An 18,848-nucleotide genomic window follows, 5' to 3' on the forward strand; every position below is an offset into this window, starting at 1 on the left:
AACCGGCGGCGTTATTGAAAACCACACATACATTTTAGCTACGAATTTTAATCGATTATGGTGATTTTAACCCACATTGCAGTACTCGACAATTGTGTAAAATTCTGTGGAAACCTGAATTTATGATTATTTTATAAGTGCAAAAAAAAAACATTTTTGCAATAAAAGAGTTGAAAAGAACAGTTTCAGCTCTAAAAGGACAGAATATTTTTATTGATAAATGAAGAAGCAATATATCCTATTGCCAGCGGGACCAAGGCATAACGTAAAACTTTTCTTGTTCATAAAAAAGGCGTTTTTTACAAATATACATAACAAATATACTATCTAATATATTATTAATAGCAAATATATAGGTGTAGATAAGTACATATTTTGTTGGATCTGGATTATTTCAATTATTCCATATATCATTCGTATCTATGACTCAAAGCATGGGTAGACAATTATTCACCCTTGATGTCAGCTTTAGGTATTATCAAAATATCCTGCTAAACAAGACAAGTCCCTTATTTATGCAAATCTCTGCTATGTAGAAATTAAACTTATCTCGCAACTTAAACGCTGATTCTTGATTGACCATTAAAAATCGGTAGTCGTTCCATGTGAAATACTGACCGTCCCAACATAGTTTTGGTCAGAAAAGGCTAAGCTGTATATCATAAACACAGATCGAAAAGAAACGTCCACTATAAAGCAATTTCCCCATTTCTAAGTTTCCTAAAAGCCGAGCGTCTTTTCTTTACAGTACGATTTCAAAGAAAATACAGGTTAACAAAGCTGTTATGATCTAAAATCTAATGAAAACTAAAGAAAACTCTGTATGCCACCATTAAGTCTCACCACTCCTTAATATTAACGAGTTCACCTTAAAACTTATGTATCATGCTTATAAAATTCAAAGTTGCAGGCTTCTAGTGAAAGAAACTAAAGTCTAGAATACATAACAAAAAATTGGCTGAAACTGTATAAGTCTTACCGTAACACGTATCAGTTTAAGAGCCAAAAATTATCTTCTGTGGCTATCAGTGAGGGCGGCACGTACAGGCTATTCCAACGGTGTAGACCTAGCTTAAGGACTAATAACCTAGCTTTTATTGAAGCCTGTATTTTATTTAGGACTTAAAATAGAAGTTGGTAAGGTTTATATTTTATTGCTTTATGATAAAATTTTTCCTCTAAAAATAAGTAGGTAAACTTGAAGTAAATAGAATCAAAAGTAAGAATAATAATAACGTTTGAAATGGCCTTATTGCTTTTCAAAGTGAAGTATCATATTTATTAAGTTAAAATAGCTGACCGATGGACATAAAGAAACACACACACATACACATTTACGAGGAAAATTCATTTGAAATACTTGGCGATCCTTCTCAAGAATACTTAGAAATCAACTGTCAGACCCTTTGTACTCAAACCAAATTCACAGAAACATTAAATTATAACTGGCCTTTATGTTACATCAAAAGCCAAATAAGTCAACCATATACTATTTAAAAGCGAGAATATAAAGCCAATAGAGGTACCAAAATGCTTTGAAGGCAAAATTAATATTATACTACATCTCTTTTATTAATAGTGTAAAGAGAAAATGCCACGGCAGTTCCCTGCTTCGCAATGTGCATTTTAAACGAGTCGAGTAAAATTTTATAGCAGCGTTTTCCAACTGCGCAGTGTCTTTGTTCTCTAGAAGTTTGCTCAAGACACTGTGTGACACAGTGGTCGTAAATTCCTTTGTTTTAAAACTCGTGTTGGGAGAGGGACGGTATCACGTTTGGTTCGTGTGTAATTAAGAGTTGGCTAACTCCCGTGAAGTTTGGTGTGAATGGAGCTTTGAAATGCGTGATTTGTTCGTGTGATGGCGTTGTTTGTATTACCAGTAAAGTTATATTCGAGTATAGAATGAAGAAGGGAAATTCAATCTGAGAGATCTGCTGTTTTTGGCATTTTATCATCTTAGTCGGAAATAACAACTTTAAGAGCACACTGCATACTTTTAGTCAACCCATAAGTTTGATCGGGGTCATAAAACAGTATGGAGAGGAATGGTAGCAAGCATATTAAAACGATAGGGTATCCGGCTATTTTCAGACCGATTAAATGGTCCGATTCATATCATGATTACCTTAAAAATAGACCGTTAACATTGAATACTAAATAATACAGAACTTCCAAACTTGCGATAGCTGCAAGCTTAAAAATTGAGCAATAAACAACAAACCAGGAATCCCAAACTCGAAACCAACACAAATTCCTTCTTTCATAACACTCATTGAACTATACAAAGACTTTGTACAAACAAAAACTTTTCATTCCTTCTATAACTGCAATTCTACCAAAAAACTTCAATCGGGAACTTCGGGAAGTTTGTTCAACGTACTAAATCTGTCCGCAGGCAAATCCAGATTGTTTGTATTAGTTTAATTATGTTTGCCAAAGTACATGTGCAGTGGAGAGTAAACCGTTCTCTGTAAGTTCCAATGCGATGGTGCTTTTGAAAAATAATTATTTTTGGATAGTATTTGGTGGGACTTTGTTAGTTAGAGTTAGATTCGGGTTTTTTAAATTTCAGGTATAATAATAGTGTATTTTTTCGTTTTGTATCATCTACTGACTATCCTTTTCCAACTTAATTGAGAAGTAAGGTTACTTGACTACTATCAAAACCATGTTATTTTGATTTTCCAAAAATGACCAACCTTACAGATACAGATCAATTAGTTTTCTTAATTTTGAATGTTAAGTGGAAAAATCGGGAATCTCCAGGAAAATGTATACTAATGATAGCTAGACGATTTATCGAGAAAGGCTGGCTACTTTTTATCCAGAAACGAGTAGTTCCCACGGGATACGGCTGAAACCACTTGGAGAAGCTAATCTATTTATATAATCACGTGCCATTTTCATAGCTGTTTGTTGGATTTCAAATTATTTTGCCTTATCACGGTATTTCTGCCGGAAGCAGTTAAGATTTTATCAACTTAACGAATTTTTTACCTCTTGCCTGAAATAAATTGTGTTATTTTCCTTATTCCTTATCTTGAGTGAATATATTTTGTTTTTCATGTCTTGTGGTTCTTTTTGGCTTGAATAAACAACCAAAGAGAGTCATCCTCTTACTTTTCCTTAAAAACACAATTACCTAATATTTATACATAGAGATATTATAAAATGTGTTTCAATTTATGTTTGAAAATATTTATATTTGAATGTGAATATTGCTATACTTTTGAACTGTCAAAGAAGGTCCTAAATTAGTCAAAAAGTTCAAACCCAGGAATCAGAGAAGAGATAACAAGGGTATTCCTTTTCCAACAGCCATTTTTATTTCCTATGTGACATTGTCAAGGATCTTTCAATACTTTTCAAGAATGTTATCATTGAAAAAAACCCTTATTAATGAAAAACATTTTATACTCAGAAGCATCCGGTTACATTGGAAGACGATCCCATAATTAACATAATTGGGTAAAGGCTAGGCGGATGATGATGAATAATTTGCATTTTTGACAAAAATATACTCAAAATCCTCCTGGAGTCCGTCTGTAGCTTTTTATCAATACACCAAACTTAACTCACATGATCCCGTTGCTGTATTTTATCAGGAGTAACACAGGGTATTTTATCCATGTGCACCGAAAAATTTTCATTATTGTGCTTATGAAACTGCATGAAATAGTAGGTACTAAAACATCAGGCCATAGTTAAAAAAGAAAGTAAACTTTATTAATTAGATCGTGAATAATAATAGTAATAGCCACCGATGACGTAACAACACCTTGGCCTATATGTTTAATAGCAAATATTGACTGCTAGTCCGTGTTTGTACACAAGATGTGTTTGTTCCTTCGGATATACTCGTAGGTGTAACAGGTAAACTAGATATATTCTATGTCATCGATAGTCATTTAATTATTAAGCTCAAAAATAGTTCTTTAGATAAACGCTCAATCGTTCTCCATGTGAGAGGATGCCTGTGCCCAGCAGTGAGACGATAAAAAGGCTGCAACGTATCGTGAAGTGTACTTTTCGCCAATCTTTTTGTCGTCATGGAACATTACGTGTGTCGCTGCGCAGAATTCATTTCTAGGTATCCGTGGGTATAGTCAAATGCACGGACTTGTAGATGTCATTGTGATTTTCAAGAACTCTTTTCTATGTAGGCTAATTATAAGAATGTACCAATAAATTACGCTTTTCTGTCTGTCAAATCCTATTGGTGAAAACTCTATGAAAATCCTTTCAGTATGTACATAGTTTGTGACATAGACAATCAGACAAACGCTGCCACAGACACACATTGGACTGTAAAATGTTACATTACATGTCACAAAGACACACTTAAGATATCATGCTATTAAAGAACAAATTAATTATAATAGGTAACTATTTATTTGTCTGAAAGATATCTTTACATATTTAAGGTAAATACTTTGTGTTTTCTTCTCATCAAAGAACCGAGGCACGTTTTGATAAACTTTATAGAACATCAAAAGTCAGACTCTTGAATTGTTTAGACATTCCGAGCATAATAATATCAAAAACGTATTCTGACGAAACAAAATACAACTTTGTGTAAACAATCTAGAACGGTATTGGAACAAAGCTGTGGTTATACTTTATTGTAGGTAATTTTAGGTAAAATTAGGTATCCCCCGTGGTTCTTCCCCAGACTCCGTCCGTTCCTCTTCACATATCTAGATAAAAAATAGCCTGTAATGATGTCTAGAGCCCTTACCACACACCTATGTACCTAAACTCATCGTTCATGTGACAAACAAAAGAACATGTATGATTGTGCATCTGTCACGCTCTTGCAGTAAAATATGTAAGTAGCTGATGTGATAGGTATGATTATTTAATGAAAATAAGCAAGGCTTTTGAGTCAGTTAAAATTAAGTCATTAACGATTAAATCTAATTAATCAATACATAAGGTAAAACAATATTACAATGGTAGGAACTCATAAAGAAGCATCAAATAAATACGGGTGTATTCATATGTCAAAAAACGCGTGATACCATAAAAAACACTTAGTGCTAAACAAAACAATGTTTGGTGGAATTGAAAGCGAAAATATTTCTGCTAACAAAACCTGATACCACGGGAATGCCATAACTTTTCAGACGTGACGGCCGCTTTCCTAACAATACTTAAGTAGTGCCTGCCTACTTTCAATGGAATTTAATGAATAGGGTTTTCCTCGAACCTGTGTTGTTTTTTGGTGTAGTTATTTTCGTATTTACCATTTTTTCATGATAGCTACAAGCTGTTTTTCACGCTACCATCCGCGTCCTGAGAGAACTACTTCATGCATCCGGATAATATAGCCTATGCCAGACTTAGGTATGGGCTGCGACTTACGGCCTTGGCACATAAAGAGCTTAAGAAGGAACATGGTAGGATTTAGGTAGTAAGGATCTGACACTCCCTGAAGCTAAAACCACAAGCAGGAAGTGTCATTTGATAACTTTTCATCGTAAATTTACATTATCTATGTATACAATTTCATATAAATCAGTCCTGTATTTTTTGCGTGAAAGCCGGTCCCACAAAAATGTATCAGATCAATCCGAAATTTATTGACACTCTTTTAACAGGCAAAATTAAAAGCCTAAAACGATTCGCTAACAAAATACACGCTTCGTTACACATATCAAATAACAAAATTCAACTGAATAAATTACAGCAAAACCAGTTTATTTTGTAAACTGCACGACAGCATATAAATCGGCCTTGTTTTTTTCAAATGAATTTTGTTTGCAGTTTATTTTGCCCTATTCAGATTTTTATGACATTGATAAAGGTGTATTCGGTTGATTCAATTATTTATTTTAACACTTTTTTGTAATATTTGTTTTTTTTTTTTCATAAAAATGTTTCATTGTTTACATTTTGTGTTGCTGTTGAGTTTGTTGTGTCACTTTTTCTTAAAAGCAAAACACATAGGAAATTACGAAGTGCGGGTGTTTTAGATGCTAATTGGAATACATAAATGATTTTGACAAATAAATAAAAAATCTTTCATATCTTTCGCGTTGACAATACCAGCGAGGATTTCCTATCATACCTAGCCATTGCAATATTATATCATTGCAAGCAATACCGATATAAACCAAGATAATATCGTACCTATATTGTTAGTGAAAGGGTCGCATGTCCGCTATGGCACATAAAAAGTTAACACGCTATCCACAAGGGCAACTGTTTATTGTGAAAGAAAACGCATAGTAGGCAAGGTTTGTGTTATAATTTTGAACAATTGTGTAAACAAAGCTAGGCGAAGGTGATATCAGAGGTGCAGCCAGAATACTCTTCAGCAGTGATGTTGTGGCGCCATGCTCTCCGGATACTCTTACAGCCCTGGAGAGCAAACACCCGGCCCCCGCTGATGGTCTTTCCTTTCCCGACCCTCCCCTTCCTGATACAAACACCCTCACAGTTACAGGTCGACAAGTGGTTGAGGCTGTAAATTCTTTTCGAAGCGGAACCGCCGGTGGCCTCGACGGCCTGACTCCGCAACATCTTAAAGATTTAACGAGCTCGGGCGCCGGGGACGCCGGTGCGGAGCTTCTTAAGGAGCTTACAGCCCTAACCAATGTGATGCTCTCCGGCAGTGTGCACGATGCTGTCCTCGACGTCTTATATGGCGCTAATCTGTGCGCCCTTAAGAAAAAGGACGGCGGTATTCGTCCCATTGCCGTGGAAACAACATATCGTCGTATAGCAGCCAAAATCGGTTGCAAATTTTACAGTGAGGAACTTTCGAAAAAATTCCAGCCCCTACAGTTGGGATACGGTTCCAAAGGGGGCTGCGAGGCTGCCGTACACGCTTTGTCGGCCTACCTAAATTGTGGCAAAGGAGAGGTCATCCTGAAGGTTGACATCAAAAATGCTTTCAATTCCGTAAACCGGGACACCCTGTTGGCTGAAGCACAAAAAGAATTACCCAAAATTTATAGTTTTCTCTATCAGTGTTACAGGCACCCATCAAAATTACTTTATAAGGACAACCTATTAGAATCTGCAGTCGGATGCCAACAAGGTGATCCCCTCGGGCCAGTAATTTTCAGCCTAGCCATTCACCCGATCATTCGAGAGCTAAATTCCAAATTCAACGTTTGGTATCTAGATGATGGGACCCTGGGAGGTGATGTAGAGACCGTATTTCAGGATTTCATTCATTTAAAACATAAATTTCATTCCATTGGTTTAGAACTAAATTGTACAAAATGTGAATTATTTGTCGGCTCTTCGTTACCAACATCAGAAATCTCCATCGTTTACTCTAGCCGCAGACGCTTAGTTTATAATGAATAATAATGCCAGCACTGTCTTGAGTACACTTTATAGTAAGAAATAACAATTATGGTGAAAAACAAACAATAAACTAAATTACGACGTCGAATTGAGACGATTCGCCTGGTGAGGGCGCGCGGGCCTTTTTCTTTATGTCAAAGTTCCCGCGCTGCTCCCAACTTGACGCTCCGTCAGAGTGACACTTCCTCAGCTGTCACTCTAATCCGACGTATTCTCATATTCTCTACGGCGGCGCCGACACGGCCAGACTGACAATCGTCCGTCCTCGGACGTAGTAGTTTAATGGCGTCCTGGAAAGATCAAAACAGTACACGGCTAATGATCCGCTCGTCCACCCTGACGAACATAATGCCATAATGTCTACCATAATACAGAAGCAACATTTTGCCCACACAACAACTTTACACACGGCGACTTTACATACTACAACTTTACACACCATAACTTCATACACCATAACATTACACACCACAACGTGGACCGGACGAGTGCGTCCCTTCGACCAGCCACCATAGCGACATGGACCGGACAACACTGTCCCTTCGACCAGTTGTATAACACAAAACCACAAACATGGACCGGACGAGTGCGTCCCTTCGACCAGCCGCCAAAGCGACATGGACCGGACAACACTGCCCCTTCGACCAGTTTGTCACAAGCATGGACCGGACGAGTGCGTCCCTTCGACCAGCCGCCAAAGCGACATGGACCGGACGACACTGCCCCTTCGACCAGCCTGTATAACACAACCACAAACATGGACCGGACGAGTGCGTCCCTTCGACCAGCCGCCAAAGCGACATGGACCGGACGACACTGCCCCTTCGACCAGTTTGTCACAAGCATGGACCGGACGAGTGCGTCCCTTCGACCAGCCGCCAAAGCGACATGGACCGGACGACACTGCCCCTTCGACCAGCCTGTATAACACAACCACAAACATGGACCGGACGAGTGCGTCCCTTCGACCAGCCGCCAAAGCGACATGGACCGGACGACACTGCCCCTTCGACCAGTTTGTCACAAGCATGGACCGGACGAGTGCGTCCCTTCGACCAGCCGCCAAAGCGACATGGACCGGACGACACTGTCCCTTCGACCAGCTTGTGTAACACAACATCCCAAACATAGACCGGACTGCACTGTCTCTCAACCTTGATCTATCACACATACTCATTCATAATACATAACACAGTAACTAACCTTTCTGTTATGGACGATCCTGCTCAGTATGAACTTCGACTTCATATTGTACATCTAAGGTGTCAGAGTCATAGAGGCTAAGCGTATCTGACCACGCAGTGAGCGTTTCAGAATCAGCTGAAGCAGTGACCGAGTCTGCACGCAACATATCCCCGAAATTTGGAGTATCACCGAAATCATTACTGTTTTGTGTCAATTCATCCGACGCCGACACGGTCTCCTCTTCATTCAATAGGCTGTCAGTGATTTCAAGTAAACCGGTATGTCCCTTAGGTACTGGACGCAAGTTCTCATGAGCATATTTGTAAACGCGATTTGAACCGTTAATATTTTTCAGTTCGTAGCGATCATTTTCTAATACCGATGTTATAATGAATGGCCCTTTAAACTTCTTGTCTAATTTAGTTTGGTTTCGTTCACCGGTTTTGAGAAAAACAAAGTCACCCTTGGTGAATGGTTTGATATTAGCGCGACCACGATTAAACCGACGAGTGTCTGCTAATGCAGCCTTTTCGATATTATTTGACGCATTCTCTCTAACGGATTCTAAATCTAACCTTTTAATCTCCTCGTCCGATTGTGCGATAGAAATTTTAGACATACCCAATGATTGTGCGCGAATCCCGAACATTAATTCTGTTGGTGAGTATTTAGTCACTGTGGATTTCGTACTATTTAGCGCTAACTGAATATTGCCTAGTTCGTCACGCCATGTTTTGTTCTGTTCATTTTCTACTATCGTAAGCAAGCTTTTCAACGTTCTCATGACTCTCTCTACTTGACCATTCGCTCTACTAGAACCTGTTGCAATGAAATGAAGACTGATTTTATGCTCAGTACAAAATTTCTTGAATTCGGCACTAATATAGCATCGAGCCTGATCTGCAATGACACGTTTAGGGGCCCCAAAGAGATGGACAGCTTTTTCTAGAGCACGCACCGCACTAGTGGCGTCGAGTGACGCCGTATGCTCGAGAAGAACGTATTTACTAAACGCATCTATGATAACCGAGCAATATTCTTTGCGATCGCTTTTACCACTCAATTTCCCAGTGAAATCTATATGGATCGTATGCCATGGCACGGGTACTTTAGGGATAGAGTGCAAGCGAACTGATTGAGCTCCCGAAGGCCCTTTAGACGCTTTACAAACTATGCACGAATCAACAAATTGTCGCACACTTTTAGACATTTGGGGAAACCAATATTGTTCATAAAGTTTGTCTAACGTTTTGTCACTACCGAGATGTTGTATTTCGTTATGAACATGGTTAATTAGTGTCCAAATAAGGGATCGGGGAACAACAGGTAACCACACAGTAGCTTTATTTCGTTCGACTTTCCTATATAAAATACCATCTCTAACGTCATACGTGCGAGCTACCGAATCAGGCATATCATTGTTGTTGTGCTTGTTTATTAGGTCTTGGATTTCGCTATCTCGTTTCTGTTCCACGGAAAGCCAACCTTGATGTAGTTCTACAAATTTAACTTCTTTCCTAATAGGAGATATGTTAGAAGAGGCACCTTCTTCGGGTTGTAGATTACGGGAGAGATAATCAGCATGTTCCATTCCGCGACTTTCGCGATAGACAATGTCAAAATCATACGCTTGCAAAATTGCCCACCAGCGATGTACACGTGGAGTGAGGTCAACTTTTGACTTTGATGCCTTTAGCGAATTACAATCTGTATAAACAGTGAATCGCCTGCCATACAAGTAATGCCTAAAATGTTCTACCGCTCGTACGACGGCTAAAGTCTCTAATTCATACGAGTGATAGCGAGATTCTACTTCAGATGTACGTTTGCTATAATATTCTATTACGTGAGGCAAGCGGTTTTTCCTTTGAATGAGAATTGCTCCGTAGCCATCAGCGCTGGCGTCTGTATGTAATTCAACAGGCAGTTCTGGGTCGAAAATTGTTAAAACTGGTTCGGAAGTCAGAATCTCAACTATCTTGCTACGAATATCTTCATGTTTGTCAGTCCATTTAATCGGTCCCTTCAATTTAGTTAAAGGATAAAGAGGTCCAATGACATTTGTAAAACTGGGAATAAATTTTCTGAAGTAAGACGCGAGTCCAATAAACTGACGAACGTGTGTGCCTGTTTTTGGAGGAGGTGCATCTGCCAAAGCTTGAATCTTAAGTGAGTTTGGTCTAATTTCGCCAGCTTGTATTGAATAACCCAGATAATTGATTTTAACTTTCATGAATTTACATTTTTTGGGGTTTAGGGAAAAACCAGCATCTGTCAAGGCATACAAGGTATCATCTAGGCGTTGCAGGCCTTGAGAAATATCAGGGGAATAGCAGAGAACGTCATCCATATAAATTAGAGGCTTGTCGTTGAGATTTTGCAAGGCTTTATTGATGCATCTTCGATAAACGGATGGAGCGTTACGTAAACCAAAGGGCATAGTGAGGTATTCATATTGCCCTTCAGGAGTTACAAAGGCTGTCATTTCAATTGAATCCGGATGAATAGGGATCTGGTGGAAGCCGCTAGCCATATCAAGTGATGAGAAAAAGTTAGCGCAAGTCAGTTGATCTATCTGTTCCTCTATGCGAGTAGTTAGTAAGTGTTTGAGTTAAGCTCCCTGTAGTCGACGCACATTCTATCCGTATTGTCTTTCTTTTTTTACAAGAAGTATAGGACTTGAAAAGGGGGAGGAGCTCTCACGAATAATTCCTGCATCAAGAAGATCTTGTATTTTTTCACGAACTACCTGTTTTTCTACCGGTGCTAAACGATAAGGTGACCTATGAACTACTTTATGGGGGTCTATCAACTTAATCTCTAACTGCCCTGTTTTAACGCGCCTTGTTGGTACACCATCAACAAAATAATCAGAATATTTGTTCAGTATTCTTAAAAGTGCTTCTTTATCTTCATTTACTAAGTCCGTGTCAACCTCAGAAACAAAGTACGCATTAAATTTGCTTATGCAAAAGTTAGCCTCCTGTTTCATATTAAGCACAACTTTGTTATTATCAATTGTTGCATAAAAACCCTTGTCCAAAATATCTCTACCTATAATAATCGGCACAGAAATATCGGAATCTGGCACGATGTGAAATGTAATGTCAACCGGAACATCACCAATCGTAACTGTGCTTAACATTTGACTAGAGCATTTGACGTCGTTACCGCCAAGACCAGTAAGGTAAACTAAATCGTTGCGTACAGTACCCGGAAACCGCTTAGAGAGACTTTCAGTTATGAGTGAACAAGATGATCCACTATCGAATAGAAAAGGAAACCGCTCACCGGAAGATGTCTCCAGCGAGGATCTGGAGGGGTCATGGCCGCAGAGGTTGACTTCTTTGTTCGCTGACCCACCGGGCCTCTTCTTGTCGGGACAAGTTGGTGACGTGTGTCCAGTCTTTCCGCACGAAAAGCAGGTAATGGTTTTGTCTTGCTTGTTGGTGGAAGTTGAATAATCTGAAGGCTTCGATACTTGATCTTCCTTACGCGATTTGCATTCAAACTGTTTGTGACCCCTTACGCCACAACGATGACATTTGCCAAGAAACCTCGTATCTGTCGTCCGCGGTCGCTTCACATCAGGGTCTTGACACCCGTCCGTATTATCCGTCCGGCGTTTCAGCGAGATGCCATTAAGAATTCGAAATAGCTGAGCGCGAGTAGTAACGACATGGGATGTTAGCTCTCTACGTATCAAGTTATCCTTCTGGCATAAAACAGATATGACAAACCCAGTAATAACCTCTTCGGATAATTCTGCTTTTGGAATTTGCTCGATCATGCTCCATAAGCGCAACGCAGACTCAGATGCAGTTTCTTTAGCCTCGATTTGAAATCGCAATATCTCATCAAAATGATCTTGAATCAGTTTCGGTTTGGCAAATCTAGCCAATAACAATTGTTTAATACTACACCAGGATATGTTCTTCAAGTTTAATTTGGTTAAACAGGTAGCGGCACGACCTTTGAGTGCTCTAGTGAGTGCCATTAGTAAGTCGACACCATCGAGATTTTTGTTCTCTACTATGACTTCGGTTAGTGCACACCAATCTTCAATATCTGCGGCCTTATCGTCAGGATCGTATGGGATGAGTTTTGGTGTCACATTAGAACTTACTGCTGCCTGGGGCGGTGGGATTGAGACCAACCGGGATAAGAGCGACTCCATGCTTGACAATAGTTGCGTTGCAGGGTCGCTTTTTGATGGCTGCGTATCCACGGCATGACCTCTCTTCGATCCCACTTCTGATGTCGGCTCTTCGTTACCAACATCAGAAATCTCCATCGTTTACTCTAGCCGCAGACGCTTAGTTTATAATGAATAATAATGCCAGCACTGTCTTGAGTACACTTTATAGTAAGAAATAACAATTATGGTGAAAAACAAACAATAAACTAAATTACGACGTCGAATTGAGACGATTCGCCTGGTGAGGGCGCGCGGGCCTTTTTCTTTATGTCAAAGTTCCCGCGCTGCTCCCAACTTGACGCTCCGTCAGAGTGACACTTCCTCAGCTGTCACTCTAATCCGACGTATTCTCATATTCTCTACGGCGGCGCCGACATATTTATTACTGACACGACTGACAGACAAATGACAATATCCAAATTTCAATCATTAGCACCACAGATTAAAATTATAGATAAACAGTCTCTCCGCCTCCTTGGGGCTCCCATCCTAGACCAATCTTTTTCTACATTTATTTCGGAAAAAATTGATAATTTCATCGATATTTCGGAACGCCTACAGAAAATATCAATGCATTCGGCCATCACAATTATTCGACACTGCTGTTTTGGTCCTAAATTTACACATTACCTCCGTTCTTCTCATCTCTTTAAACATAGCCACCTTTTAGACCCAATTGATAAAATTATCCGCCATACCCTCAGCTCCATTCTCAATGTGGCCCTGGACGACCGAGCCTGGCAACAAGCCACATTGCCCATCCGGATGGGAGGTCTCGGCGTCCGCAAAATTACCAGTATTAGTTTACCGGCATTCATATCCTCGGTTCACGGCACCGAGAAATTAACCAGGAATATTCTTACTCCAACACTGGCTGATTTCGAGGTGCCGTATTTAGCCGAGGCTATGGATGCATGGAAAATTACTTGCCCGAACGAAAATTTACCCAGCAACCCGTCTTCCCAAAGACAGTGGGATGAGCCGCTCTGCAGAGTAACCCGGAATAGTTTGATAGAAACGGCAATTACTCCTGCTGAGCGAGCGCGCCTACTGGCTGTGGGTAGATGGGAGTCGGGGCTTTGGCTTCAGGCACTACCGTCGTCAAACATTGGCACCATGTTTGACGATACAACTTTCCGCCTCGCTACTTGTTTACGTATAGTAGCACCGTGCTGCTCCCCTCATCGCTGCCACTGTGGTGAGGCTGTCACCAGCCTCGGACACCACGGCCTGTCGTGCAGCCGCAGTGCGGGCCGTATTGCGCGGCATGCAAACATAAATGACATTATACGTCGAGCTCTTGTTGCCGTCGGGATACCAGCTGTATTAGAACCAAACGGCCTGGCACGCGACGACGGTAAGAGACCAGACGGCATGTCGTTATTCCCTTGGAAGATGGGTAGGCCTTTAGTATGGGACGCAACCTGTGTCGATACTCTTGCGCCATCACACCTTCCAAGTTCTGCGTGCTGTGCTGCTGCTGCCGCTGCGGCTGCGGAGAACCTCAAGCGGCGGAAATATAGTGGCCTTGTCGGAAACTATATTTTCGAACCGTTTGGGGTTGAAACCCTCGGGTCGTGGGGTCCGAATGCCCACATTCTATTTAAAGATCTTTCTAGGCGACTGGTTGACGCTTCTCGTGACCAGAAGGCTGGCTATTACCTCGGACAAAGAATCAGCATGGCGATCCAACGAGGTAATGCTGCCAGCCTCTTGGGCACGCTCCCAGTTGACAGCGATGGGGACGAATTTTTTGACGCTTTTTAGTTGTTTGTTTTACTAGGATAGTTTTTGATTTTTATTGTAAATATGTATTGTAAATATTAGTATTGTGTATAATGTATAAAAGAAGAAGAACAAGGTTAGAAGTTTGACTACGGTCGTGGTGGTTCTGTGAAAGGTTTGAGAGTCTTTCACAGAACAACATGAGTTCATCACTTATGGCTTATCGAGGTATTGCGCGTTAATCGCCTTAGTAATAAAATTCTGAACGTGGTCATGGATATTCTACCAACAACTGCCTCTAAAATATGAGTGTGCAAGTTTTATTTCAGTTCAGGAAATAACAATGTAACTTTTGGTTAACTGTACTTTATAACTGTGCTAACGAAAAAAGGAAAACCTGGATTTTTAAAGGCCTTCTTCATCATCATCATCATCATCATCAGCCATAGGACGTCCACTGCTGAACATAGGCCTCCCCCTTTGATCTCCACAGATACCTGTTGGTCTTCCGGCGACCTTCTTATATTCTAATATTTGATGTAAAAAACGGCATCAGGAACATTGTCCAACCTACCGACGGTTTACAATCCGCAGAGAGAAACCTCCAAACCTTTCACCCTTATTATCATTGTTTAGAAAATCACATTACATGCAAACATCATTCGAAAAAAGCCTATCACAGTCTAGACAGGCAATTTATGTCAGAAATCGATTTCACGCAAAATAATAAATGACACAGGATAAAAAGAAACGGCGGTGCAAACGAGATTCTTGATCCATTAACGCTATCTTAGTCGAAGAAAATTCAATTGTTTCACCATTCGCACCCAATCTTGTCTCGTTGTTATACTGATATTCTTTGCCTGTGTAAAGCCTATCATTGCCTGAAGCATGTGGGCCCGATCGTTATCTCAATCTTACTGAAATGTCGTGCTAGACACCTTTCTATTGTTTTTTTTTCTTATTTTATTATGAACATTACTGATTATATTATTTGTTAGGGTTTTCGTGGAAGAAATTACTGTTTTGAATTATTTGGGTAAAATTATAATCCCTACTATATAATATTATAAATGCGAAAGTAACTCTGTCTGTCTGTTACGCTTTCACTTCTAAACCACTGAATTGATTTTAATAAAATTTGGTACAGAGATAGAGTTGACCTTGAGAAAGAACATAGGATAATTTTTATCCCGAACTTTTGAAGAATTTTCTTGGAAACGCGATATAACCGAACTTAACGCGGGCGGAAGCTGGCAGTACCATAAGTAATTGTAAATATCGTATGGTAAAAGTTTAGGTAAGTCATTTAATATTGCAATTGATTTCACTAAACCATTTGTGCTTGCTTAATATACCCTTTAAATAGTAAGTATACCGTTTTCTACATCTAAAAACGAAACACTGAACGCCTCAAACAAAACAAAGCACAAAATACGCCACACGAAATCTGCTTACTCCAAAATTACTAACAAACACATATTAACCCTCCCCAATTAGAACTCAACCCTTAAACAAACAGATACTTATAACCCTCCACCGCCCATTAATTTGTAACTGAACCTAAACAGGGTTCTGATCATGGAGAATAAAATAACTAACGGAGATGTCATAACGCAAAATATCCTAAGAAAGTAGATCCTCAAAATGCGGGTGTTAACTTTACTAGCTCTGTCCTTACACGCCTCCTATGGAACTCACCTAATATTTTCAAAATAAAATCAAGAATCAATATTTGACAGATTGGTTTTGATTTGACAAGGAACCCGAACGTCTCATTAGTTCTAGTAACTGATCACGCCTACCTTACGTTGCTTGACCTATCTTCCTCATGACATCTCCGCTATCTTTCCTTTCTCAGTGGTTCAGATCGTAGCACCTTCGTAGAGAAGAATAGCAGTGAATAACCGAGTTCTCCACCTAATAAGTTGGACGGGGTATTGTGGGGTTGAATTAAACCATTCACAATGCTATTCATTCCTAGCTATTGTTGTCAATGGAGAAGTTTAATATTTGGTGTGATGAAGTAGTTTGAGCTGTGTGTGAATGTAATTACTAGTATTTTTTGGCTTATTTTATAATAATTGCAAGGATGATTTTTTTTCTATTAGGTGTATTTTATTATTCTCTCACTGGCCAGCCTAGGTAATGCTCTCAAAGAGTTTTCTTCAATTAAGAATAACTAGACAGATAGGTACCAAAAACTTAAGTATGACTCCAGCCGGCGGCGATCAATTTAAACTTAAAAATAATTTATCTGTACGGTCAAATTGAGAACCTCCTTATTTTTTGGAAAGTCAGTTAAAAACAGGCTTGCTTCTATATTGTCATCTCAGAAACTTTTCAGGAGTAAAACATTCTAGCACATTATTATAAGGGTTTTACTTTTACTCACAGTTGATGTCCACGTGTAAAAATACGACCAGCGATTCGCCAAACCTGCTTTAGCTTTACTAACTTTTATCAAATACCTGGAAATTAATAATGCTGTTGCTGAAAATACGAGTAGTTTAGATTTATATGTATCTAGTACTTATATGAAAACAGGTGAAATTACTTAACACGTGTATCTCTATTTAGCTTTTCGTGGAATTTAGCCGATGTTACGTATGCCTAATATACGTATAATTAATCTAGTATCAGTGATTAATGTACGTATGTATGGAAACTTATTCCACGTAGGAATTGGTAACGATGACATTTTCTGATGAATTTTCCTCTCAGATGGAAATGTGTGGTTGGGTAACGTCTACTTAAACTAACGTTTACGAAAGATAGAAGGTATGAAAATAGATTTTTAGAAAAAAAACCTACTAGCCACGTCTGTAGATTAAAGCACCTCATAAACATAAAATATTTTTGATCTTTCCCTTAAATTATAAATCCGATAGTTACTCTGCCTGACACGCTCTCAATCTTAAACTGTTGAACCAATTTGAATGCATTTTGGTACCCAGAGACTATCTATTTAGCCCGAAAAACGAAATAGATGGCTGACTTTTATACGCATGTGGGAGTAATAGTTTCCTCAGGAAGCAGGGAACAGCTAGTAACTCATAATACTAAAACTAAACACGTCTTCCCATTAAGAAGAACGAACTAGTTCTGAAAACTTGAAAACTTAACGAAAACTAGCACATACGAAAGAAGCAAGTAAAATAACTTGCGTCTTATAGAAAAGTTATAAACTTTAGGAGTTATGGCAGATGACAAAGTTCGAGTAAATATAGGAACAACGAGAATCATGCAGCCACTCGGATGAAATGAAGTACAGGGAGATTAAGTTTCTAGATCTGACGAATGGAATTTTTAATTAGGTTAAAACGACAGTTCGTTATACGTGCTAATTTAAGAGAGGGTTATAAGTTGGCATGGAAACCGAATGGATCTTGGCCCAAAACTAATCAAAGAAATGAACTTAAAACAAGGTTTATTACTTTCTCAACCGATTGCAGGGATTACTTTAAAAAATATATGAAGACTAAACTGAAAATCAAGAAAGAACTCAAAGATTTTCAAACCATCATTTTTATCCCAAATTGTTTCAATTCAATTTCATTCAATTCGGATGGCACGTTAAACTGTAGGTCCCGGCTGTCATTGAACATCCTTGGCAGTCGTTACGGGTAGTCAGAAGCCAGTAAGTCTGACACCAGTCTAACCAAGGGGTATCGGGTTACCCGGGTAACTTGGTTGAGGAGGTCAGATAGGCAGTCGCTTCTTGTAAAGCACTGGTACTCAGCTGAATCCGGTTAGACTGGAAGCCGACCCCAACATGATTGGGAAAAAGGCTCGGAGGATGATGATGATGTTTCAATTCAAACATATTCAGACTCAAAAAGGCCTATTAAAAAAATATTTACAGTTTTTCACAAACCAAAAATATATTCATTAAACCACTCCCAAAAGTACTAGGCTCGCATAAATTCAGTGGAAGTGAAACGTATGGAGACTGGCATCCTGCCACACGTCCACCTTTGTGATTTCAACTGGACTCACAATGTCCCATAAATTTGAAGCTGTGTGTCCGAGGCTTAGCACCGGAGTAAGGAAACAAGCGGAGATGCCATAATGCGGGTAGGTCAGTCCTTCTTCAAGGTCAAATACGTACGGTGGGCATAACCAAAACGACCAGTTCCGAGTGAACTAATGTGGTTTTCTGGTTCTTTGAGACATCTGTCAACGATTTTTGTTAAGCAGTCCTCGTCCCCCGCTCACCCGCATTTTTGCCTGATCTCTCTCCTGTACTGTCGCGTGTCGAATTATCGTCCTATCGGGCTATGAGAGTGAAGAAATAGTGAGTGTACCTGTGTTAGTGCAAATGCTTGGGCACAATAATATGTCCTGTGTAGTTGGCTGATCGCCTTACATGAGAACAGCCGCCGTAGCCGATAATCGGCTAGGAGGATATCACCCGCAT

At 39.5% G+C, this 18,848-nt stretch overlaps 1 protein-coding gene across 1 annotated transcript; it reads right to left on the reverse strand.

Moving 5' to 3' along the window:
• Positions 1-7,331: 7,331 nt before the first annotated feature.
• On the reverse strand, positions 7,332-13,076 carry LOC124635969. Its single transcript, XM_047171932.1, has 2 exons — positions 11,797-13,076; positions 7,332-7,610 (listed from the first exon to the last, which is right to left on the reverse strand). Exons 1-2 carry the CDS (start codon positions 12,797-12,799, stop codon positions 7,600-7,602), a joined length of 1,014 nt encoding a protein of 337 aa, XP_047027888.1. The 5' UTR covers positions 12,800-13,076; the 3' UTR covers positions 7,332-7,599.
• Positions 13,077-18,848: the final 5,772 nt, after the last annotated feature.

The sequence above is a fragment of the Helicoverpa zea genome, chromosome 13 (assembly GCF_022581195.2).
Source record: "Helicoverpa zea isolate HzStark_Cry1AcR chromosome 13, ilHelZeax1.1, whole genome shotgun sequence".
NCBI lineage: Eukaryota > Metazoa > Arthropoda > Insecta > Lepidoptera > Noctuidae > Helicoverpa > Helicoverpa zea.

Bases quoted from the DNA above. Each gene is read 5' to 3' on its own strand.
- LOC124635969 (XM_047171932.1), bottom strand. From the start codon at position 12,799: ATGGAGATTTCTGATGTTGGTAACGAAGAGCCGACATCAGAAGTGGGA.